Here is a 25,560-nt window from a genome sequence, read left to right as displayed (position 1 = left end):
CCCCCTCTCTCTAAAAATAAATAAAACCTTAAAAAATAATATAATAAAATAAAAATATCTTTATTAAAAATAAAAGAATGGCAAGAACGGCAGGATGCTAATAACTGAAGTTGGATGATGGTTATGTGGAGCTTCATTGTTTTATTCTCTTTACTTTTACGCATATTTGAGAAAATCCATGACAAAGGTTGGAAAAAAGATACAACCCTTATGCACAGATAATCATCACAGTGTTATTTAAATGGTAAAAACGTACAAACAACCTAAATCTCTACCAATAGGAAACAAAACAGGTAAATCATAACATGCATAAAAAGAAGTACCATGAGGCCAAAGAAATGACCATATTTTAATATGAAAAAAAAAATTCCACTGCCTTTTACATTGAGTAAAACGAACAACAGGCTGCAGAACACAGAGCAGCAGTCTCAGTGCAATTCTAATGTGCAGCACGGGAGACGCCCGGGAAGACGTGCGCCAAGGCGTGGGCACCTCTGGGTGGTCACATAGTAAGTTCCCACTGCCTGCTGGGAACCTAAAAAGGCTTTCATTCAAATAATTTTATGAGGAGGAGAGGGTGGTAGTTATTTTTGGTTTCCCAAATTTAAACAGGTGTTGAAAATATGATTCTTATGGTGACTAAGTGGCAAAAATATTGAAAGCAATTATCACAAGATCTGGCATATAACTAGACTTTCACAACATGTTAAAACTCTTCTTTTTGTTTTCTTTATGACATTTGAAAACCATAATAAAGCAATTGCTTCTTTACAAAAAAACAGACAAGCCCTGGATAGTGTGGCTCAGCTGGTTGGGCATCTTCCCGCAAAACAAAAGGTCACGGGTTTGATTCCTAGTCAGGGCGAAAGCCTAGGTTGTGGGTTCCATCTCCAGTTGGGGTGACTACATAAGGCAATCAATCGAGCTCCCCTCTAAATAACCCTTTCTCCCTTCCTATCTCTCAAAGAGCAATGGGGAAAAAGAAAAAAAGGTCCTTGGGTAAGGATTAAAAAACAACAACAAGAAAGAACCCTCACACCAGTGAATCTAAAACCCAGTCCAAAGACCACCTACATTCCTTCTCTTCCTTCATTTAGTTATTTGTCAACACCTATTATGTTTTATTTTAAAGTTTAAAAACAGAATTCAGTTATGTTGGCTGGTATGGCTCAGTTGGTTGGAACGTCATTCCATAAACCAAAAGGTCGTGGCACATGTCAGAGCACAAACCTAGGTTGCTAGTTTAGTCCCCTGCAAGGGTGCGTACAAGGGGCACCCAATCCGTGTTTCTCTCTCGCCTCGATGTTTCTCTCCCTCTCTCTCCCTCCCTTCCCTTCTCTCTGAAATCAATAAGCATGTCTTCCAGTGAGGACAAAAACATTTTTTAAAAAAACAGATTTCAGTCTTTATTAATCCATCTCCACAATGTTCCTTTTGAAACAGATCTGTTGAAAGTACAGTATCATCCATGTCCTTAGATGGTCTTTTCATAATATTCTGGATGTGACTTATCAACGAATCATATAGATTGCTTTCCTGTCACGTTAAAAGCCTGTGAAAATGTGGCATTCTGCCAGGACTTAGCTTCTCTACAATTTACTAGTCAGACCACTCTTCCTAATTAGGCGCTGGTGAGACATGTATGAAATTCCTTCACTTACGGAATCCCTTCTCTTCTTGCTCCTTTTTAAAAATGTAAGATATTATTCACATACCAGTTTATTCTTGTATTATTATTTAGTAACTATTATATTATTTTCCATGTGAACTGTAAACCTACTATTGCCCCACTCTGTATGCATGTATCTTTCCACTGTGCATACATCCCATCCACCTGTGCTTTGGGGCCTTGTTGAGTCGAAATCCTCCTCATTCATTTTAGATGAAGAGCTACACCGGGTCCCAAACACAGTCTGCCATGCGTGCCCATCAGGGCGCAGTTGGTAGCATGCAGTTAACTCCCAAGCAATACTTAGTGTGAAAAGCAATGGCTTTCACCCACCTGCTCCAAACAGACTTCTCTCAAAGGAGCATGACTGTGCCAGAAGGCTGATTCTGGCTAAAATGTTAGCTAGGAGAGAAAAGGTCTGGCCCTAAGAAGACAGATCTGGAAAAAGAAGAGGCCATGGAACCCAGCCACTACAAAGAGGGAAGAAGTCCAGACCCAGGGAAGGGGTGGAAAAAAGGCCTGAAACTTTCCATTTCTTCATCCCCCTACCATATCCTCCTCTTAATTTTCTTAATATTTCTCCTTCCCCCCTAATTTTAAAACTACTGCATTTCGGAGCTCTAGCAGAAGTAAAGGGCTCAAACTGGCTCTCAGAAAAAGAGAAGACATGAAAAAATGTAAGAGGCTCAACTTCACTAGTTTTAATTCCCACTTCCTTAGTTACATACCTAGATACCCAGAAATGGTTTAGAGCAGGGCGGGCAAGGTAAGTGCACATTTGAAATGCTAAAGAAGCATATAAGCATCTCTGTACATCCACACATAAATGATTCATACTTCAGATTTGTAAAATACAGAAAGAATGGCATTATAACCATAAAAACATTGGCATTTTGGTACTAAAATTCCAAAAACTAGTATAATAACCACTAAGACTAGGTTCTCAGTTTAGAGGTAATGGGAAAGACAGAAAAGCTCTCACATGGGGACAGAAAAGCCCAAATAATATGGGATCATCAGAGGAGAAAAGAAGTGAAATGAGGTGCACACACAGACACAGAACTATGCCCAGCACTGCGGAACACAGGGCACTCACTCATCAGGTCCATCACTCCTGCCCACAGGAGGCAGACAGGTTCAATGGCATTCCTAAGTCCACACAAATCCTAAGTAGAAGAGCTGTGATGCAAACCTAGGCCTTGGATCCGAACATCTGAGCCTTCACACTGGAGCCCTACAGCCTCTCAAGCAATCTAAAACACCAAGTTCCAAAGACATTCGTAATTCCTCCAGCAATCACACCTGAGCTTCTTGCCCACAGCCAGGCCTCTTCTTTTAGGGAAACACATCCTCCTTACTCCACCCCTTAACACAGGGTTTTCTGAGGCGGAGCCACCGTTTTCTCACCCTGCCAAACCTCCCTGGCCACAACGAGTGATCAAGGGCTTGGGGATTTCTTTTAGGGTTTGTTGTTGTTTTACTCCATGCTGGAAAAAGAGAGATTCTTTCCTCTTGGTGGTGAGCCAGGTTCATAGGGGACATAAGTGCAGCACTGAAAAGAAGCGTGTGTCTGACCGTGGCCACTAGCCACGCGGAATCAGAGCCCTCCCCCGCCCAAGTCCCCAGCAGGGTCTCCACAGTAATCTCAATCACCATCCCCGCCAGCGATCTGTCCCAATAATGCCCATTTTACTTCATACTCATTTAAACTGAGTTCTCATTAAGAACAAAGTCCATCTGACTTCCTAATTATGAACAGAAAGGTCATTATTAATAGTTATTTTTCTTTAAAAGCTGTTTTGGTTTTTTTTAACATTCCTTAAGTTAGGCTGGAATCTTATGAAGAACAAAATAAGACCACACACCTATCCCTCACTGCCCAACAAAAACAAAACTGCCATCTACTTACCATCATTTAGCATCTCCCAGTTAAGCATCAGACCAGTTAAGATGAGCTGACATTTAGGTTAATAGTAGCTGTGAAAGCACTTGGAGAAAGGAAAGGAACATTCCAAAGAAATGGATTGTGATGGTTTTTTCCTCACAACTCTCTTGGAAGATAAATCAATATTATTCTCATTCTGTGTAGGAAGAAAACTAAGCTAATGGAATTAAAGAACAACAAAGAAACCCAACTTCTTTAATCCACTTCACAGTGGACTTTATGGAGGTATCAGCACTTCTTCCTCCTAACATCTGTTAGGAGGAAGACACCCTCCTTCTCTGTCAATATTATACACCACAGCCAGAACGTATTTTCAGCAGACATTTAAGGGGGAAATGGGATTCACAAAAATAAAATTATTTTTTTATATCCTCCTAAGATTTGCTCTTATCTGAAATGCCAAAATCAGAAGTACTCTTCAATGCTACTTCTAGCAACACAGAGATAGCTTTTACCCATCGGAAAGGAAACATACTGAAACAAATGCTAACGCCAGGCACCCCTGACGTATAGACAATCAGGCCCACTTTGACCCAGCAACTCAACCTTTCAGAACTTTAAGCACAGATAGACACTGAGAGGGTATAGACATATGTACATTCAAGGATTTTCAGTGTAGTGATGCTTACTGCCGAAAGTACTAGGACTGCCTAGGTCAGCAATTCCCAACCTTCTTCATCATGGCGTGTGTAAACTAACTACTAAAATTCTGCGACGCTCACAAAAATATATTTTTTTGACAATCTGACAAAAAAAATTGGTACAATTTTGATTCATTCACACCAAACACCTACTGTTGTCTTGACTGTTGTCATTTTTTAATTTGACAATCAATTTAAGGTAAAAGAGGTCAGTGACCCTGACTAAACAGATATTACACGTTTTACAAATTCTCGTGGCACACCATCGTGCCATGGCACACAAACTGAAATTTGCTGGCCTAGATGTTAGCAACAAAGTATGGATAAAAAAAATAATGGCTAACCATCTGCAGAAGAAAATAATACATTAAAATTACATGAATTCATAAGCGATCTAAGTTATTGATTTGGAAAAATAATCATTACATATATTTCACCTTAAAAAAAGCTAATAAAATAGCATGTGTAGTATGATCACTTTTACATAAATATTCTCTCCATCTTTTTTCTATGGATATAAACAAACAAGTTATGGCAAAAAAACCATGAGCAATTGTCAATTTCTCATTATAACTTTGTCAAAAGTTGTGTTAGCTTGTTTTTATTTGTACAACAGACACATATCACTTTTACTGTAATAAAAGCAAAATTATTGTTTACAATTAGCATTTGCAAAAATACTTCAATTGATCAGCCTCAAGAAATGTGTTTCCAAAGATATGAGTGTAATTCACGAAGATATGAAGACCCTGAGAAAGAAGAAAGCTACCAAGAAAGACACCTGGTAGCTAACTGGACTCAAATTAAAAGCATACCTTGAGCAGCTGTTTGGAAACAGGGGCCTTTCATGCAAACACAAGCAGCACTTTAGGGAGAAGGCAGCATTGAAATGCCTGCCTGCACTGTGTTCCTGACTGCTGAGTCAGCCCTTATAAAGGAATTCCTGGAACTGTGTTTCAACCAACAGGACTGGGACTCCCCCATCTAGTCAGAGCTGCATTCTATATTGCCATTAGCATCTTCTTTAACCAATCAGAGTGGCTCCATTCTGATCAATAAGGTCAATGCCTTTTGGACCAATCAAACCATGAGGATCTGGAGTCCTCATTTGCATGAGCATGGGCCAATCAGGGACCAGGGTAGAGCCTTCTCTCTATGTAAGTCAGCTCCCCTCTGGCTCAAACAGTGCACTTTCCCTTCCCACTGAAGTCTGTGTTCATGGCTACCACTGAAACACCAGACAAAAAAACCAAAAGGAGTGGAAAGGTAAGGTCAGGGCAATGTAGAACAAACCAGACTGCCAGTGAGCAAAGCAGAGCAAAGCTGTCTGACAGCAGAGGAAAGTAGCCCCAGGGCGTCTTAGGTTGCCTTAAAGTCTATATAAATATAAATGTATCTAAGATAAGACTATTTTTAAACAGTTTTTTTTCTTCACATTAGTTCCTACTGGGATAACTATCAAAATATACACTTAACTCCTGCTATACAAAGAGACATAGTATACACATTTCAAAATTATATGGAGTCAACTAATAAAGAAAGAAATGATGAAATTATTAAATCACCCTTTGGCAGCCAACATAGTAATAGCTATTTCAGGCAAGAATCATCAATGGATGCTGAAACCAATAGGTGGAAATTTTATAACAGGATTATTTATATAGCCTCAAAGTATCTCTCCACAAACTACCTATTAATTATAAAAGTAAAAAATAGCAACTTTCTGAAACAACCTGGCAAACACCTCTGGTACGAGGAAGGCCAAAGAGCTACCATGTACCTCCTGTTATGATACTGAGGACATAACATCACCTCTGAAATATACCTGATAAAAATGTGCAGCCTTAATGTAATTGTGAGAAATATCAAAAAAGCTCAAATTGAAAGCCTATATAAAATAAATGGCCTGTACTACTCAAAACTATTAAGTCAAGAAAGACAAGGAAATTCTCACATGAACTGCTCCAGATTAAAGGAAACCTATGCAACCTGTGATCTTTGATTGAATCGTGGCCCAGAAGGAAGAATTTTTCCTGTCTCTATAAAGGACATTAATAGGACAACAGGTCAAATGTGAGTAAGGTTCATAGACTAGATAGTAGTGCCCTATCAACCCTAACACCGACTCAGGTAACTGTCCTCAGACTGCGGAAGTGAATGTCCTCATGTATAGGAAACAGACACGAGTATTTACAGGCAATGGGGCATTGTGTCTACAGCTTACTCTCAAACAGTTCACAAATTACAACAACGTGCATACAGAGAACAAGAAAACAAACAAGTAGTGAAGTATTAGCTTCTGGGTGAAACATGGTTATTCTTCACATTTTTTTTGAGGTATAATTGACATACAACATTATACTAGTTTCAGGTGTACAATGTAACGATTCAGTATTTGTTATGTATTAAGAAATGATCACAGTAAGTCTGTCTACTTCACATCCACCACCACACACATTCACAGATTTTTTTTCTTGTAATGGGAACTTTTAAGATTTACTCTGAGCAACTTTCAAATGTGCAATCCAGTATTACTAAGTATAGCCTCCGTGCTGTCACAGTTCCATGACTTGTAGTAAGTTTGCACCCTTACTACTCTTCATCCATCTCTCCCCAAATCCCCAACCCCCACACCTGACAACCACCAATCTGTTCTCTACATTCATGAGCTTCGTTTGTGGGAGGGACTTTGGTTTTGTTTTATTTTTTTTTAGAGTCCACATATAAGTGAGATGATGCAATATTGCCTTTGTCTTATTTCATTTAGCATAAAGCCCTTGAGGTCCATCCATGTTGTCACAAATGGCAAGATTTCACCCTTTTTATGGCCAAATAATATTTCAATGTATATATTCATGTATTTTTTTTTATTCATTTATCCACTGATGGCCACTTAGGTTGTTTCCAACTCTTGGCTTTTGTAAAGAGTGCTTCTTTGCACTGTTTTTTGAAACTTTCCTATAAGTCATATATTTTCCAAAGTAGAAAATTCTGGAAGTATATAATGTCATGTTTCTACTAGGACCAGTCAAAGAACTGTTTTACAGCCATTAATCTTGAAGATTTGTGGTTTTTTATTTAAGTACAAAATGATTTGCTTCTCTCTCACTCAAGACCTAGATTCCTAAAGCAATCATTAACCGTGGGTTATCTTTACACTCTTTTCTTTTGTGCTCTGATAAATGAACTACTAAGAGTGTCACAGTATTAGGAAGAAAGTATTGCATATTGATTCAGATGTGGGCTCTAAAGTCAGACTACCCAAATTAGAATCCTGCCTCTTACACTCTCTAGTTACACAAACTTCAGTTAAGTTTCTTCCCTTCTCTTGGGCAGTCTCCCCAGCTGCAGAATGGGAATAATCTTAGGGCTTATCATATCGTACCTACACCGTGATTAAATGAGGCAATGAGTCTGAAGCACTTAACCGTTCCAGGCACATAACGAATGCTCAGTAAATGTTAGCTGTTAGTAAACATTAGCTACGGTTCACTCATCAGTCTCACTGTTGGCGCCAGGTTCTCAACCCAGGTGTTTCTTTTTCTTTCTGCTTTGACATTCAATTCATCATTCTTCTATTATATGTATCCTTATTTAAAGGGTAGCTTTCTGAAACAAGGTAAATTTTAAGTGTTAAAAGTAAAACGAACAAGTGAAACCTTCCCAAAACGTTGCTCTTCAATCAAAGGATGGGCTTTTACCTCTAGGTTTTAAACTCACCCTCAGAATTCTCAGCCAGCTGCTGCTCTGTTCAGGAACTTCAGCAGCAACAGTGCACAGCTGAAAGGCTCGTATCTTTACAAAAGCTCTGTGGCCTCTGTTCCAGAGCACAGGCTGACAAGGACTACACGAAGGCAGACAACCTCAGCCCCACAGAAAAGTTAACTTTCTACAGATGTTGTTATCACTTGGCCCAAAAACTACATGAATAGCTTCCTTATCTTCCTTTTACTGACCACGTGCTGCGTACCGAGCACTGTTGGCACCGTACGTACACTGGCTCCCTGAATCCTCCTGCTAATGCTACATAATAGGAATCGTTAAACCTGTTTTACGGATGAGCAAAGTTACATGCTCAAAAGTCTAACTGGCAGAGTGAGGAGAGGATCCAGACTGTTCATACTCAAATCTGAATTATATCCAATATATTCTGCTGCCCTTGCATCTGCATAAACACACATAGAAGAAAAAACATTAATCACATATATCAAGGACACCATTTTTATTTGACAATCCACATAAATTTCCTAGAAATACCTTTTCCTGAGGTCTTTTTGTTTTTGGTTAGTACCACTCACTGCAGCTTTTTCACTTACAAGACAGGCAACTGTCCATTAAAATTCTATCAGAAAATTTCACCCCTTGCAACTAACAGAATAACTCTGCAGCAAAAACCTGGGAAGAATGAACAACTTTTGAGAGGGTTCATCGCTTAATGGCAACCCCAAGCAGACTGCCAGAAAAAGAAACAGAAGTCACTTGCTCAGAATCCTGTAATTTTTTCTGGCTCTCCTCTCAATGATGCAAAGGGAAAAATAAAAACCTCAACAAAAGCCAAGGTTTTAGTGATAGGCAAGGGAAATGAGAGGAACTTCCCTTATCTGTCAACACCTCCTCCAGCCCACTTGATCCAAGGCAGGGGGAACACGGCTCAAGCTTAAGGAGAGACCCAACCCTTAGTTTGCACAGAGACAGTGCTGCCCTGAACAGAGGAACGAGAGAGAGAGAGAGGTTTCTCGGAATCCTTTGAAACTCACTCCTTTTAATTCTTTGCGGCACTGTTTAATTCCACTTCACCATCAAGGCCACTACAAATATAATGCAATTTAACAGTTAATTATATCTGCGCACTGCCCTCTCATCTGCCTTGCCTGTCTCTCTAAATAGTCCATAAAGATAATTAGGGCACAGGCAAAGGAAACCCTAGATTAATAGGGAACCTGCAAATTTCAAATACAGGGCAAATTGGCACGGGCCTTGAGACAACAGGCATAGGGATAAAAGTCCAGACATATCAGACTTAGAGCTAGACTGTCCAGGCAGCGACCGTACACTGTTAGAGCCGAGACTGGGCCTATCTTTTCCCCGCTGAAAACCCAGCCCACGGTGTAACAGGGTGCAGCCAAGGGGAGACCCCAAATGGGGATTTATAATGGCGCCCAGAACTCAAAGTGTCCAGGAAATATTAGAAAAAAATATATATATGATGTCCTCACCCCAACAAGTCTGAGCTGGGGGATGGGATGCGTGGAGCACAGCCATTGAGAGCTGTTTTGAATAGCACAGTTTTGCAGACAACCTCTAGAATGGTCATTTAGCATATCTATAACCTTTAACTGGCTTCATGGATGTGTTAAATAGCTGTGGCCCTGCTTTGAGCCAGGGAGATGGGAGTGACTTCCACCCAAGATGGGTCTGGGAAGCAACTCCCCCTGGTTACAGGGCCTGCGTGAGAGCTTGGAGATGACTGGCTCCAAGCCATGGGGCCACACCTGCCCAGACTTACTATGGCAGCCCAGTAAAGCTGGAAGAATACGGGGATGCTGGCAGGTGTAGCTGATTGTGGGAGGATTTGGAAATGGTGCAGCAGAGGAAGATTGGCGCTGGGGCTTAAAGCCAGGTGCAGCAGCCATGCGGCATCTTCCTGGGACCACGCGGGTTGGGCAGAGAAGAACCACAGACTTCTATTTCTTTTTCTGAGATACGGTACCCTGGACCGGGCAGAGAGGGAGGGAAGCATTGTGCATTTGTGGGTATTCTAAAGGACTTTGGGATCTCAATGAAGACATTAAGTCATTACTCTTAAGTTTATGTAACTTTTTAAATAAATAATCCCTTTCCTTTTCACCAGTCTCTGGCATTGAGAGACGTCTTTCCTCTGGCGGCGGGCATTTCCAACCTAGCAGGTGGGCGTGGGGGGGAGGAACCTCCAGAGACAGAAAGGGGGAATCCTCTCTGTAATAATTTATCGTGAACCACCCCCTCCCCTTGCTCTGTAACAGTTTTTGGCGACCATGAAGGGATAATAGTTGCCCGTGGCAGACCGACCCCCTCAGGTGTGGGAGAGTGAGACTTCGGAGTTTTCCCATTCTCTGAGAATTTCTCTGCACTCCTGAGGGCATCGGCCGCCTAATCACGCCTGGAAAGGTGAAAAGGAAACGAAATGGGGAACAGAGCAGAGAAGTGAAATGGTTTGGTTGAAAATTTGTTTTCCAAGTACTGTTTTGCAATAATGGAGCTGTGGATAATGGTTTGGTTACTGTGCTGCTTCCAGGTTGCCCCGGTCTGCTCACTTACAGCTCTGGTGAGCCCAGGTGGCACTAAGGGAAACTGTGCTCAGGTGTGGGGAGGAAGCAAGCCCCTAGGCTCTGTAAGCCGAGCCTGCATGACTGTTGGGGATTGGATAGCAAGCCATGTGGGTGCGTCACCATTTTGGGTAAAATGGAGGATGAGCCACGTGAGTGCCCCGCCGTGGAGGACGGGTCATGCATGCACGTCGCCATCTTGGATGACCCGGTGTGCATGGGTGCTGCCATCTTGGATGACCCGGTGTGCATGGGTGCTGCCATCTTGGATGGTGGGTCACGTGAGAGTTCCGCCATCTTGGAACTGGGCGAGGTGGTGGGCTGAGGGTTCTCTTCAGATTACGGGTGTGTGTTGCTGCTGTGGGGGCACTGCACCAGTCAGGTTCTCTCTGCAACTGGTTATGATAGGGAGGGCTCTGGTTCTGAAGGTCATGAACTGGGGTCCAGGGGTGACCATCTGATTTATAGGGTGTTTGCAAGGTCTAAGCTTCAGAAAGCTGCAGGATGTCCCTGTGAATCTAGGGACTTTTAGCTGCCAGATACTGAGCTTAAGTACTGAGTTTAAGTATAGTCCTTCCCAATGTGGGAAAGGAACAGGGATTAAAAGTGAATTATGGTTAAATGTGGATGGATAAAAATATGTAGGAAAGGTTATGCAAGCTTTAAACTTAGAGGAAAGGAAACCTCAACTACTCGTTTTCTGGTTTTATGGGAAAGGGGCAAATCTCTGCCGTTGGGTTTGGATCTGCTCAGAAATCCTCTGTACCCGAAGCCCTAGTCACCTGGGAAAGGTCGCCTGTGACCGGTTGGGGAGAAGGCCTTTGCCACTCGGGACCCAGGGGGGTCACTCGGGGCTGAGGGGTGTTTCAGCCTGAGGCAGAGGAGCGAGTCTCCGCCCCGAGACGGGGCCTGAGCGGCGTGTCTCTGCGGAGGCCCCAGTGGACGCACTGGTGCAAGAGAATGCCTCTGTCTGTGTACTGTTCTTCTAGAACTCTGTCTGTGTTTCGGATTTTGCTCTGTATCTGCTCTAAAAAGGAAACTGAGGATTCCAGGGAAGGTTAACACTTCACACTCTGTGTCCCCTCGCACAGAATTTTTCTTCTAAGGACCAATTCTGATCCATCACGGAGGCCCAGCCACCCAGAGTGCCTGCTAATGCACAGCTTACCTTGTAATTGCTAGAGTTCACCCAAGAGGTAGCAAGTCCATCCACAAGTTTATCTAACATGGTCTGGTCATGCTCCAGGTCGGCAGACTTCTGTTTGTCTGAGAAATAGTCTATAAGTTCTTGGCCAACCTGCAGTCGTTTCCCCACATCCTTTTGCAACACCTGTGCCAGGCAGGACTCCATGCGAGGCTCCATGGTGAAATTCAAATCCAGATCCAGCAAAAGCTAGAGGGCAGTCAGGGTGACACCCTCCCAGTAAACCTTCCCAGGAGGTTGTCTCTTTGTACGCTGAAGATTATTAAGAGTCTGTGTTTCAAAGATGTAATCCGGGGAATGGCAACAATGCACCATGTGTGTCTGAAGCGCAGCTGGTAGGATATTAAAAGTTGTTTTTAAATAACTAATAAAAGATAAAGGAATGAGTGGCAGAGTGATGTTCTACTATTGGGTCTCAAATACTTTGGAATTCAGCAGTCCATTCTGAAAAGTAAGAGGAGAGAACAACAAATCAGCACAGACAATATAACACTCAAATGTTCTAAAACATTGTATCAAAGACAAAGCAGTTCATGCTGCAGAATCTATTTACAAGTGGATTGAGAATCAGAAATGCTTGGCAACCATATCAGAATAACATAATTATTATTTTTATCAGGAGAAACACTGAAGCCCAAATCAAAGAGCCAATGAGCTATACAGTTGGTGGGTTGACTGTTTTTCACAATTTTCTAGCCCGTAAATGCACCAGTCATCAAAGCAATCTCTGCTTTAGCTGGCATATTTATTTGTAGCTTAAATTTTGCTTCCCACCAAAAACTTACCACTCTGTATCTGGAGCTTACTGCCTTACTCTCAGTTTTCTAAACAACCAAATGTTAGGAATGGGGTGGGCTCCACAGGATACCACTGACCAAAGCGACAAGCCTGGCAACACTAACCAAAGTCAAAGCCAGTACCTACATCAAACTTCTTGCTCAGTAGGTTTAAAACAGAATGAGAAGTAGCCTTTCCTACACCCTCCTCCCAACAAAGAAAGTAATGAAGGACAAAAATGGTATCAGCTCACATTCTGCTTAGTTATTGGGAGCACACAGCGCTCTCCCAATGACAAATAATCGCACCATTTGGGCCTGGTATTTTGTTACAAAAGCAGATCTCAAAATCATGTTTGGAACAGGGCAAAACACATGATACAGAAAAAGTACCAAAATCCTTTTCATTAAATGAACAAGCTGACCATTTAATCTACAGCTGCTGGAGCAATTTTGCACACTGATTTTTTTTTTTTATTTCAATGCCTTTTATTCTAAAAAGGCCCACAGAAACCTACCTTCAAGATGCAGCATCTCCCTGACATTGACACTGCTAAAGAAAAATGTTCTTTACAGCAAACATGAATCCCAACTCTCAGAGGTCCTAGCAGGAAAATCTAAACTTACAAACCAAGTAAAATTAAAATTCTGTGCAAGGCAACTCTTCCACTTGGAGCACAGTGATTCTTTCCGTAACATTAAGCAGCCCCATCCCTCCAGTCAGTACAAAAAGCACAATGGTTTTTGCAAGTTCTAGAATCAGAGATTTTTGATACCAATAGGAATCATATAAGTTAAGTCATTCAATGAGGAAAATATGCCTTCAGAGCCCCTAGTGCATGCTTACTCATCTTCTGCTTTACTGCTTCTAACAATGCAGCAGGCTAGGGACAGGAGGAAATTCAACACTCACTATCTCACATGGCAATACTTCCTTAAAGGGAAGGGGGATCTATTTCCAGTCATTTCCACATCCTGGAACTAGTCCCTCCCTCACAAGATCTTTAAATGCATAACAGCACCTACTACCCTTCTGTCCAATTTTTAATTCAAAGTGTCTCCAATTCCCTAACAGCTCATACGCCGGACTAAAGATGGTATCAGTGATACAGGAATACAGAAGAAACCAACAGTACCTTTTCTTTCCAGACCCAGTATTAGCCCAAGAAGCAGATCAAACAAGGTTGGGCTTGTGAAATGGCCACAAATTCTTTGCTTCCTCTCCCTGACCAAGGTGGAATCTAAGTCACCTTGAAACTGGAAAAGACACCGGAGTTCAGGCTGCCTGTCACTACCAAACCCAATAAGCAATGACAGCGACTGAATCTTTATGGGTGCTTTATTCAGATGGCCGGCGATCTGAGAAGATGGCGGGTTCATACCCTAACAGACCATCTTCCCTTTTCTTTCTAGGCCAAGGTTTTTATAGCAGGGAATAAACAAGGTGCTATGAGGGGTTTTGAAATGCAGGGAGGGTCGGGTAGAAGAAACTGCAACATTCCTGTCCTGGGCTGTTAGCTGTTCCCAGGGGCAGGTGGTCGTTTGCCCCTCCCTGGAACACAATGGCCTGGATGCACCTACTTGTCCCCAGGCGGTAATCTTTAGCAGTGCCCAAGGAGGTCAGCTGTTTTCCCAGGAGCCAGGATGGGCCTTATCTGTAGTTTTTGAAACAAAAGCTTTAGCATATACATTACTTGCTTGGCTTATAACTGTTTACCTTAAACTAAAATTTTCCAACTCTTAAGTCCCCTATCAACCTCCCACAGTGACTCTCAATTGGCCCTGCGACTTGCTTTGGCTGGAAATCAGCAACTACAAAGCAAGCAGGGATCTGACAGCAAGCACTGGAGCCTGCCCTCTCAGAATAAGACCCCTAAGACTGCCACACTGTAAAGAAGGGGCTCTCAAGCTTCCTGAACATAAGAAGCTACATGCTCCAACTGACTTTTAGCACCAAGTGTCAGACAAGAGTGAGGCCATCCAGTGTTGGGAATCACCCTGCCTGCTTTCAGAAGCTGTAACCCACCACAGCTAAGGCTGAGTGAGAGACCTGGGGACCATGAGCCACTAAGGAAACAAAGCTTATCTCCCTGGCAGGGGTGCCGCCTCTGCCCCCTTTTACTTCACCCTGCTTGGCCCTGAGCCCAACCAGTTAGCCAATGATGGGTAAGATTCCTCAAGGGAGGGATGACCTAAGACAGGCATGGTCATGAAGGGGCCCTCAGGGAAGGACTTGTGGGGCTATAGAAAAAGGGGGTGATGGACCCTCGCCCCTCGGCTTTGACATGGCCTGAGTCCTCATTCTGTCTGCAGTAAGTCTCCTAATCTCTTGGATGCCTTACCTCCCCTGCCTGACTTAAGCTGAAACAATGACAGAGGGCGGTGCAGCTCTGGGCAGGAAAGGGTGGTTCCCCAGGGTCATCAGGCCTAAGAAAGATGCATAAAATCCTGTGAAACCTGTTTTGCTAAGAATGTCCCCAATTTTCTGATAAGGGTCCAAGCATGAAATGAGTTTGTTTCCCAAAGTTTTATAGCCCTTTAGCTAACTGACCCTGACTCAGAATAAGCCCTCAGAGTTCTTTGTATGTTGTCTATTGTTTGATCCTTACTGCCTGACAATGATAAATGAAGACCTTCCTTGAGGTAATGCTCCCAGAAAAGCAATAAAAGCCTATCCAGGCAAGGGTTGGGGAGCTTTCTCACTCAGAGAGTGGCCGTGCCGTCTCTTTTTCTCCACAGGACTTCGGTAGTCCGTGTGAATTTGTTCGTTGCATCCACAACACACGGACACTGCTGGCCAGAGTCCACATCAATCCAGGACCCTTCAGCCATTCCAGTCATCTTTCAATTGCAGCTACACAAGTAAGTCTGAGGAGACAAGCGGAAAAACCACCTAGCCAAACCACAGAGTTATACGAAATATTATTGTTGTTTTAAGCCACTAAGTTTGTGGTGGTTTGTTACACACCAACAGATAACTGGCACACTCCTTCCTTCCCTAAACATCTGCTTTCATGCTCAGTGGAAACAATCTTATATCCTTTACTCCTTCAAGGGGCCTAAAATCAACAGGCACTAACAAATAATGATGATAACACCATTTTTAAGAATCTACCTGGTGTCAGATTCTGTGCTACATGATTTATACATACCATCTCTAATTCTACAACCAACTCTATAAAGTAGGTATTAACACCCCTATTTTACAGATGAAGAAACTGAATTAAAGTTAAGTAATTTTCCAAGGTTACATGCCCAGTGAGTTTCCTTTCCCCACCTTCAAACCCTTGTTATTCCAAGTCTGGCCTAGTTCTGTTCTGACTCAGAGAAAGGAGGTCAGACTTCATGCTTACCTGGGAAGCAACAGGCAAGACAGCAAAGTTCCCATTTCCAAGGAGAAAAGTGATCCCGTTCATTCCAGTCTCTCTACTGTGGTTTATAAAAGACATATTACATAAAAGCCCTCCACTAGATTTCTAACAAATAAGTATTAAGGTTTAGCACACTCAAAAGTTGGTCAGAGACTCCTGTGTACCAAGCACACAGAATTAAAGACCCTGGAAGTCCCTAGGCATTAAGCAGACTGTGTCCTCTCTTTGCTCTTTTTCTTCTTAATTAAATAAGGAAGGAAGGAAGGAGGGAGGGAAGGAAGGAAGGACAGACAATCCTCTCTTATTCTTACTAAACTCAATTTTCTTGTCCCTTTTCCCATGCCTTTGAGGTTTTTCTCCATCTCCACTTTCAGACGTATTTGGGGAATACCAGTTACACAGTACCAAATTCACAAAGTACAAGGGGGCAAGACCTCCACCCCCCGGACCTGCCCCCCAGCCACCCAGTTTCCCTGCCTGAGAACAAATAATGTCCCACTTCCTGTGCGTCCTTTCAGAGATATTTTTTAGCTACACAAGCAAGTAATTATATGTGTTCTCTCTCTGAACTTTCCCCTTCAGGAAGAATTTTCTAAGCATTTACAATTAAATCATAAAAAGAGAAAGCAAAAGCAAACCAACTTCAATAGCAACAGAATTTCATAAAGACTTTATATTTTAAGTGATTCATAAAACTTGGAAAATAAGCAGGAGAGGATATAGAAGACTTGAAAAAGGAGGTGAAAGAGGATTTGGAGGATGACAGGAGGAGGAGGAGGAGGCAGAATCTCTTCCACCCAGATCCTGGCCAGGTTTTGCACTCCAGTAGGGAAGAGTGCAAAAAGGAAAATGAGGTCTGAAGTTTAACTGGAACCTCTAATTGCAGCAGTTATTTATTAGTGAGCTAAATAAAAATGAGGTCTGTTATGTGTAAGGCATTACTGGAAGGCCCTGGGACACAAGGAATTACGGGACACAGCCCAGGCCCCCAGTGAGCTTCCAGAATAGTAGAGCACCTGTTCCTAACCCCTTCGGTTGGTCCTACAGTCATTGTTCAAGACAGTGGTGTCACAGAGCGTCACTCTACAGTGGTGTTGATATTAGAAATTACTCAGAATGTAACACTATTTCTAAGTTATTTAAAAAAATAAATTAATAAAGATTAACTTTCACACATTTTTCAAAATAAGAGACAAAAATGATACAGAAGAAAAGGTAGGTGAGGTTAGAATAACCAAGAATAACCTTTTGTCTCCTTAAATTTTCTCCTTTTGCAAAATCTCACTGTGAAAGCTATGGAGCCACACTGAATGTTCCCGAATCAGTCACCTGGGAAGACACATTTCAGGCACTTCTGAAAAATGCCCCAAGTCTTTCAAACCCAACCCCAACTGTGACAGGCCTTTCATTCCTCAACATCACCATTCCCCCACTAAGATACTGTATTTTGCCATGTATAAAGCACACTCTTTTGCCCAAATGTTTGAGGGAAAAATAAGGATAAGAGTTATACATGGGTAGTACCTGAAATATCTTGATTCTGGTTTTGTGTTTTGTAATTATTTGTTACACGAAATTTCTTTTACCATATTATGTTCAAAATAAATGCTAAAATTCCTCTGTAATACAAAAAAAGTATCTAAATGCAAATAAATAATTGAATTAAAAAATTAAAACGAAAGATATTTTCCCTGAAAATTTGGGCCAAAAACGTGGTTGCTCATTATACTCAGCAAAATACAGTAGTTAGGTGCCAAGGATCTCAACCTTTTCCTGCCACAACACCTTGGTGTACAGGTGAAGCAGGGTGCAGCCAAGAAGAGGGCCCCAAGAAGGGATTTGTAATGGGGTCCAGGACTCGGGGTGTCCAGGAAATATTAGAAAAATATATACAGGATGTCCTCACCCCCACAGGCCTGAGCCAGGGGGGATGGGACACAGGGAGCAGGGCCATTCAGAGCTGTTTTGGGTAGCAACAGCTTTGCAGCTAACCCCTGGCACAGTCATTTAACATATCTATAACCTTTAACTGGTTTCATAGGTATGTTAAATAGCTGTGGCCATGCTTTGAGCCAGGGGGATGGAAGTGACTTCCACCCAAGATGTAACTGGGAAGTAACTCCCCCTGCTTACAGGGCCTGTGTGAGAGCTTGGAGATGACTGGCTCCATGCCATGGGGCCACACCTGCCCAGACTTACTATGGCAGCCCAGTAAAGCTGGAAGAATAGGGGATGCTGGCAGGTGAAACTGATTGAAGGAGTCGTCGGAAATGGGGCTGCTGAGGAAGACTGGAGCTGGGGTTTAGACCCAGGTGCGGCAGCCATACCTTAGAGAGGACCACATGGCTTTGGCAGAGTGGGGACCCCGTGGAGGTGACACCGCTGATGGTGCCAGGAGCCTGAACCACAGACTTCGACTTCTTTTCCTGAGACACGGTACCCCGGACTGCGCACAGGGAGAGGGAAGGACTGTGCATCTGTGGGTATTCTAGAGGACTTTAGTATCTTATTGAAGACATTAAGCCATTATTCTAAGTTTGTGTAACTTTTAAATAAACAATTCCTTTCCTTTTCACCAGTCTCTGGCATTGAGAGACGTCTTTCCTCTGGCGGCGGGCATTTCGAACCTAGCAGGTGGGCGTGGGGGGGAGGAACCTCCAGAGACAGAAAGGGGGAATCCTCTCTGTAATAATTTATCGTGAACCACCTCCTCCCCTTGCTCTGTAACAGTTTTTGGCGACCATGAAGGGATAATAGTTGCCCGTGGCAGACCGACCCCCTCAGGTGTGGGAGAGTGAGACTTCGGAGTTTTCCCATTCTCTGAGAATTTCTCTGCACTCCTGAGGGCATCGGCCGCCTAATCACGCCTGGAAAGGTGAAAAGGAAACGAAACGGAGCAGGGAAGTGACTTGTTTCTGAATACTGCTTTGGAATAATGGAGTTGTGGATAATGGCTTGGGTGGTATGCTGCTCCCAGTTACTATGCTGCTTCCAGGCTGCCTCTGGCTGCTCACTTACAGGTTCAGTGAGCCCAGGTGGCACTAAGGGAAACTGTGCTCAGGTGTGGGGAGGAAGCAAGCCCCTAGGCTCTGTAAGCCGAGCCTGCATGACTGTTGGGGATTGGATAGCAAGCCTGTGGGTGCGTCACCATTTTGGGTAAAATGGAGGATGAGCCACGTGAGTGCCCCCGCCATGGAGGATGGGTCATGCATGCACGTCGCCATCTTGGATGACCCGGTGTGCATGGGTGCTGCCATCTTGGATGACCCGGTGTGCATGGGTGCTGCCATCTTGGATGGTGGGTCACGTGAGAGTTCCGCCATCTTGGAACTGGGCGAGGTGGTGGGCTGAGGGTTGTCTTCAGATTACAGGTGTGTGTTGCTGCTGTGGGCACTGCACCAGTCAGGTTCTCTGTGCAACTGCTCTGATAGGAATAGCTCTGGTTCTGAAGGTCATGGACTGGGGTCCAAGGGTGACCATCTGATTTATAGGGTGTTTGCAAGGTCTAAGCTTCAGAAAGCTGCAGGATGTCCCTGCGAATTTAGGGACTTTTAGTGGAAGGTGCCTACAGTGCTAGGGACTTCTGGCTGCCAGATGCTGAGTTTAACTACTGAGTTTAAGTATAGTCCTTCCCAGTGTGGGAAAGGAGCAGGGATTGAAAGGGAATTGTGGTTAAATCTGGATGGGCAAAAATATGGAGAAAGGTTGTGAAAGTTTTAAACCTGTTGGAAAGGAAACCTCATCTACTTGTTTTTTGGTTTCATGGGAATGTGGTTTCATTTTGCTTCCGTTTCTGATCAGAAACCCCCTGCACCTGAAGGCCTGTTAAGGTCACCTGAAGACCTAGGGAAGGTCGCCTGTGACCAGTTGGGGAGAAGGCCTTTGCCACTCGGGACCCAGGAAGGGTCATTTAGGCCTGAGGAGTGTTTCAGCCTGAGGCAAAGGAGCACGTCCCTGCAAGAGACCGGACCTGAAGGGCACGTCTCTGCGGAGGCCCCAGTGGACGAACTGGTGCAAGAGGATGCCTCTACCTGTGTACTGTTCTTATGGAACTCCGTCTGTGTTTTGGATTTTGCTCTGTATCTGCTCTGAAAAGAAAACTGAGGATTCCAGGGATGGTTAAAACTTCACACTCTGTAGGAAAGTGAACAAGGGAAAGTACAAGATATGTAAATGAAGAAAGTGTATGAAAGGATACAGAAGGTTGGTGGATGTTGCAGAAGGTCTGTGGGAAGCAGTAAAGATAGAAGAGGGTTTGTAAGAAGGTGTGTAAAAGGTTATAGAAGTTTGTGAAAGTTTTGGAAAGAAATTATGTGGGGTTAGTAATGGAAGGTATAAGGCATGGAGATGCAATCTTGGTGGATATCAGAAGGAAAAGGGATTTTCCTTTGCACTTGGTATTTTTCTCCCTATCTGATCCCTCCAGAACTTGGCATTCTGAAGGAGTGAGTGATGACATAAGGTTTCTCTGCATAAATCCATTAAGACCAGTCATTAATGGTGGTTTGTTAACCTGTACTTTGACTGGAATGTCATGCCTGAAGGAGGCATGTCTGGGTTCTGGTCGTCACCAGGAAGCCCTGAGGAACTGGGATTGACTTGAGAAGCTAGCAAAAGCCCACGAGAAGAAGCCTGGTACCTTGGTTGATTGTGCGGTTCATGGCAGTCTTTCCGGGGAAGAAACGGAGGTTGCTTTCCTGAAAGATGGCTAAAAAGGAACCTGTAGGCACAACGGAAGCCTCAAGGATTTGAGGGAAACGACTGGTACAGGCGAAGCCAGGTGGCGGATGTGTGGCTCTGCTTCTGTGCCCCTAGGGGCGGACTGAAAAGTCAGTCTAAAGGTTCCCTGTGTGAGTTCCAGCAAAGCAAACTTAAAGATCGTAGGTGATCCAGGCTGCTCTTGGTGTGTTTATGCAAACAAACAGGCAGAATTAAAAGTTAGACTCAAAGTAGTCACTTTAATAACAACGAGGGTGATCTTAAGGAGAAAAATCATGGTCTAAGGAAAATCACAATGCTCATTATTGGGTATCGGAATCGTGCAGCTAACTGTCTTGGAAGTTTGTTTTCATTTGAAAGTTGAAACTGGGTTTGTAACATCACCAAAGATGTTCAATTTACAGGCATGAAGGACCTGTCAAATTGCCATTGTTAGATGTCATTGCAGCAAGGGCCTTGCTACTGAATGTCTTCCCAAAAGACAGTCTCACAGGCGCAGAGACTGGTTTGGGGACTGTTGTGTGAATTAACCTGTGCTCTTCCTTCTGTTTTCATAGGGCGTATGCCTATGACCTCATTACCTGAGAGAATTGATTGCAATATAGGCCTCACTTAAGGAGCCCACCTTCATCATCGCCCCCCGAGACTCAACAGTTTGGTTAAACTAGGTGGTTGGGTTGGTGAAGGGGTCGGGCGGTCTGTGGGCTTCACTTCAGAGCTGATTTTCCCTTTTCTGTCCTAATAGCCGGGACAGAAGGGGCCCAGAGATCTGAAAGGAGGGAAATCCTGATATATTCCCCTCAGCCCGAGTGAAGTGTAGTGAGCCACAAGGGTTTTGGATAGGTGTAGCATGCTTGTACACCTTCCTCCAGATAAGCCATTCTTTACCTAGGTGCCTGCCTTTGTTATTCAGTGATTATGATTTAATTGTGCCTTCCAACTCTCTTGCCAAATCTGTCACCTCCAGAATACGACAAGGATGCCAACTGTCCAGTAATGCCAGCCTTTGGACACCGAGCCTGCAACTTCCTAGTGACAGCCAACTGACTTGGATTCTGTGAGGTTTCCTCACAGGAAGGACTCCCTCCATGCTGCACCCCCCTTTCAGGGCACCACTGACCCAAGGTTAGGTAGGACGACATCCATGTCCAGCTGGAAGCAGTTACAAGAAGACGAGACCTTCGTCCATTGTCCTTTATATGATTATAAAGTGGTTGTAAATCTGAAAGGAGGGATTGAAGCAGGGTGCAGCCAAGAGGAGGCCCCCAAGAAGGTATTTGTAATGGGGTCCAGAACTCAAAGTGTCCAGGAAATACTAGAAAAATATATATAGGATGTCCTCACTCCCACAAGCCTGAGCCAGGGGGGATGGGACACATGGAACAGGGCCATTCAGAGCTGTTTTGGGGATCAAGAGCTTTGCAGCTAACCCCTGGCACAGTCATTTAACATATCTATAACCTTTAACTGGTTTCATAGGTATGTTAAATAGCTGTGGCCCTGCTTTGAGCCAGGGGGATGGAAGCGAATTCCACCCAAGATGGGACTGGGAAGCAACTCCCCCTGGTTACAGGGCCTGCGTGAGAGCTTGGAGATGATTGGCTCCATGCCATGGGGCCACACCTGCCTGGACTTACAATGGCAGCCCAGTAAAGCTGGAAGAATACGGGGATGCTGGCAGGTGTAACTGACTGTAGAAGGAGTCGGAAATGGGGCTGCAAAGGAAGATGGGCACTGGGATTTAAACCTAGGCACGGCAGCCATAAAGAGAGAGACCACGCAGTTCTGAAGCAAGTAGATGGGTAGAGGTCCATGTGGTTCTAATGAATTGAATAGGGAAAGAGGACCACGCCGTCCTGAAAGAGAAAGGAGGACCATGTGGTTCTGAGGGAAAAGAAGAAGGCCACGAGGTTCTGGAGTGAATAGGAAGGATCATGCGGCTTAGGCAGCAGGAGAGACTTTGCCGGGAAGAAAAGGGGAGAAAGGACTCTTGCTGGTGGGCCATTTGAAGGTGCCACATGGCTTTGGATTAACTGGAGATTGCAGCAGCCACACAGCTGATGGTGCCAGGAGCCTGAACCACAGACTTCGACTTCTTTTCCTGAGATACGGTACCCCGGACTGGGCACAGGGAGAGGGAAGGACTGTGCATCTGTGGGTATTCTAAAGGACTTTAGTGTCTTATTGAAGACATTAAGCCATTATTCTAAGTCTGTGTAACTTTTAAATAAATAATTCCTTTCCTTTTCACCAGTCTCTGGCATTGAGAGACGTCTTTCCTCTGGCGGCGGGCATTTCCTACCTAGCAGGTGGGCGTGCGGGGGAGGAACCTCCAGAGACAGAAAGGGGGAATCCTTTCTGTAATAATTTATCGTGAACCCCCCCCTTGCTCTGTAACACAGGGGCAAAGTAACAAAAGGTCAAAGCAATGGTCCTATGGTCATTCTCCTTTAGAGCTCCCTGTAAGTAGAAAGTCACAGAGCAACCTTTACCATAATAATGGAGAATATACAGGATGAAGCAAAAGTAGGTTTATAGTTGTGAGTATACAAAACAGTTCATTCTTACATTATTACTTAGTAATTATATTACTTTCCATACAAACAACAGTAAACCTACTTTTGCCCCTTCCTGTAAAATAGAATGAACTTTGCTAAGTCATTATTAAGAGTCGGGAAGCGATAAAGAACACGGGGTCTATGCACATCTGTTCCTCAGTTCTCAGAGTTGCCGCTATTACGTTGCCAAACACAGCTCAGGGATGAACCATAAACATCCTGGAGCCATAATCATCCTAGAACAACTGTTACTTGGACATACATGGACTTCCTTCCCAGCAGTTTTCACCTCCCTTGTTTGCATATTGGAATTAACCAATCCAGCAATCCTTCCTTTGCATGACAGAATTCCAGTTTGTGGGTTTTGCCTTCATAAATTCTACCTTTCTTTCTTCTCTCCAGAGTGCAGTTTGAGTTGCTAACTGAATCTGCATCTCTCAGACTGCAACACTTTTGCTCAAGTAAATACTTTTTATTATTTACTACAACCTCAACCTTTTTTTGGTTGACAACCAGAACAATAGCACAACTCTGCTGCAGGCTAACAGGCAGAAGTTAAACAGTACCAGCTTCCACAAGAGTGAGTAAGACAGTCTGATATAATGAAAAGAATTCTGCCTTCTAGTCTGACTGCCACTGCTGAGCTGCACTCTGAATACTGGCTCCACACACATTAAAAAAGATTAAGAATGGAAAGAGGTTGTAGAAGGTATTATTTAATAATAGTTCCTACGTCTATCTCCTTACTTTTCATAACTACTCTGTGGCACTTAGGTACACAACTATAGCGTATTAATAGTGGGTGAGGAGAACAGAACCAACCGGAAGCTCTGCAGCTTCCTAGTCTACTGCAGACTTCTCCATAAGTTAGAAGTTAAAAGTAGCACCATTTTTAGCTGTGGCTTAAAATGAGTTAATGGTTCTCATAAATCTGTGGGTCGGCTGGGTTCAGCTGGGAGATCCTGCTAATCTTGCCTAGGATCATTTATGCAGCTGTTGTCAGCTGCCAGCTTGACAGGGGCTAAAAACTTTACAATGGCATCATTCTCATGTTTGAGGCATTGGTACTGGCTGTGGCCAGACATCCTGCCACACGTGATCCCTAACCATTCAGAAATACAGCCTAAGTTCATTATACAGTGAACTCAGCATTCCCAAACAGCAAGGTGAGAAGCTGCTAGGACTCTCAAGGCCTAGGGCCCAGAACTGGCAAATCACTTCTGACACATTCTACTAGTCTAAGCAAGTCACATCATATACCACACCTCACTACAGAAGATACAAAAGAAATAACTATAGTCTGTAACTTAATGTGTAAGTACTTCCAACATACCTGGACAGAACAAGATATACATACTCACCAAAAAAGCCTGTCAATATAAAAACTCAACACAAACACAGAGTGCACAACTCGATTTCACAAGAAGAATGTTGCACCTGCCAAATAAGGGGTATAACTAACTGTGGTCATTCAGGGAAGCGATGGATCAAGAAGGCCTGGAATGACCAAGTCAAAATTACATAAACAAGACTTGGTTTGAGCTTTGTTTTAAAATGTGGATAAAATATATACCCATTCGTTATGGCACTTAATAGGAGGAAAAAGCATGAGCAAATGAGGGAGTTGGGAACTTGTGAATGGCTGAGGGAAGAAGTGTGGTAAGGCAGAAACAGTGAGACACCCATCAGGTATTAGCACTCCTACTTTAAAGATAAGGAAACAAACATCAGAAAGGTTAGGCTTAAAAAGAACATTGCCCAGGGTTTTAAAGCTAATAACTGTAAGGCCTTAATTAAAAGCCAGATCTACCTGCCCCCAAGTTTTGTATTCTTTCCACTATTCTACTGTACATCATATTGTAACCCCTTCATTCAAAGTCCAAAGCATGAGTGCTTAATTGAAAATGAACATGCCGCTCTGACCAACGTGGCGCAGTCAGTTGAGCACTGTCCCACAAAGCAAAAGGCTGCCAGTTCAGTTCCCAGCCAGGGCATGGCCGGGGTCGCAGGTTCAGTCCCTGGTCGAGGGATATGAGAGGCAACTAATTGACGTTTCTCACTTACACTGATGTTCCTCTCTCTCTCTTCCTCCCTCCCTTCTCCTCTCTCGAAAAATAAGGTAAATCTTAGAAGAAAGAAAGAAAATGTTAAATAGCTGTGGCATGTAGAGCATAAAAAGTAGAGAATAAAAAATATAAACCCTGGGAAAGAACACATCTACTAAAAAGGGTTCCTAGTGGCTTATTTATGTATTTTCTTATTCATATTTGAATTTTTTTACTGTATTTTTATTATTGACACTATTAGAGATGTCCCCATTTTCCCCTCTTTGCCAACCTTCACCTAGCCCATACCAACCCTTCCCTCTGGCC

The 25,560-nt window shown here is 43.5% G+C and overlaps 1 protein-coding gene across 22 annotated transcripts in view; it reads right to left on the bottom strand.

Annotated features, from left to right (window-relative positions):
• Positions 1 to 25,560, bottom strand: part of CLASP1 (cytoplasmic linker associated protein 1) — a 259,814-nt gene that overhangs the window by 201,827 nt on the left and 32,427 nt on the right. For all 22 annotated transcript variants that reach the window (XM_053918559.2, XM_045203086.3, XM_045203089.3 and 19 more), the window contains one exon: positions 11,729 to 12,208. In XM_053918559.2, the coding sequence (XP_053774534.1) occupies positions 11,729 to 11,923 (195 nt within the window). In that variant the 5' untranslated portion in view covers positions 11,924 to 12,208. The remainder of the gene's footprint in view (positions 1 to 11,728; positions 12,209 to 25,560) is intronic.

The sequence above is a fragment of the Desmodus rotundus genome, chromosome 2 (genome assembly GCF_022682495.2).
Source record: "Desmodus rotundus isolate HL8 chromosome 2, HLdesRot8A.1, whole genome shotgun sequence".
Classification (NCBI taxonomy): domain Eukaryota; kingdom Metazoa; phylum Chordata; class Mammalia; order Chiroptera; family Phyllostomidae; genus Desmodus; species Desmodus rotundus.
Note: the sequence above shows the minus strand (reverse complement) of the source record. Positions and strands in the feature narration are given on the sequence as shown.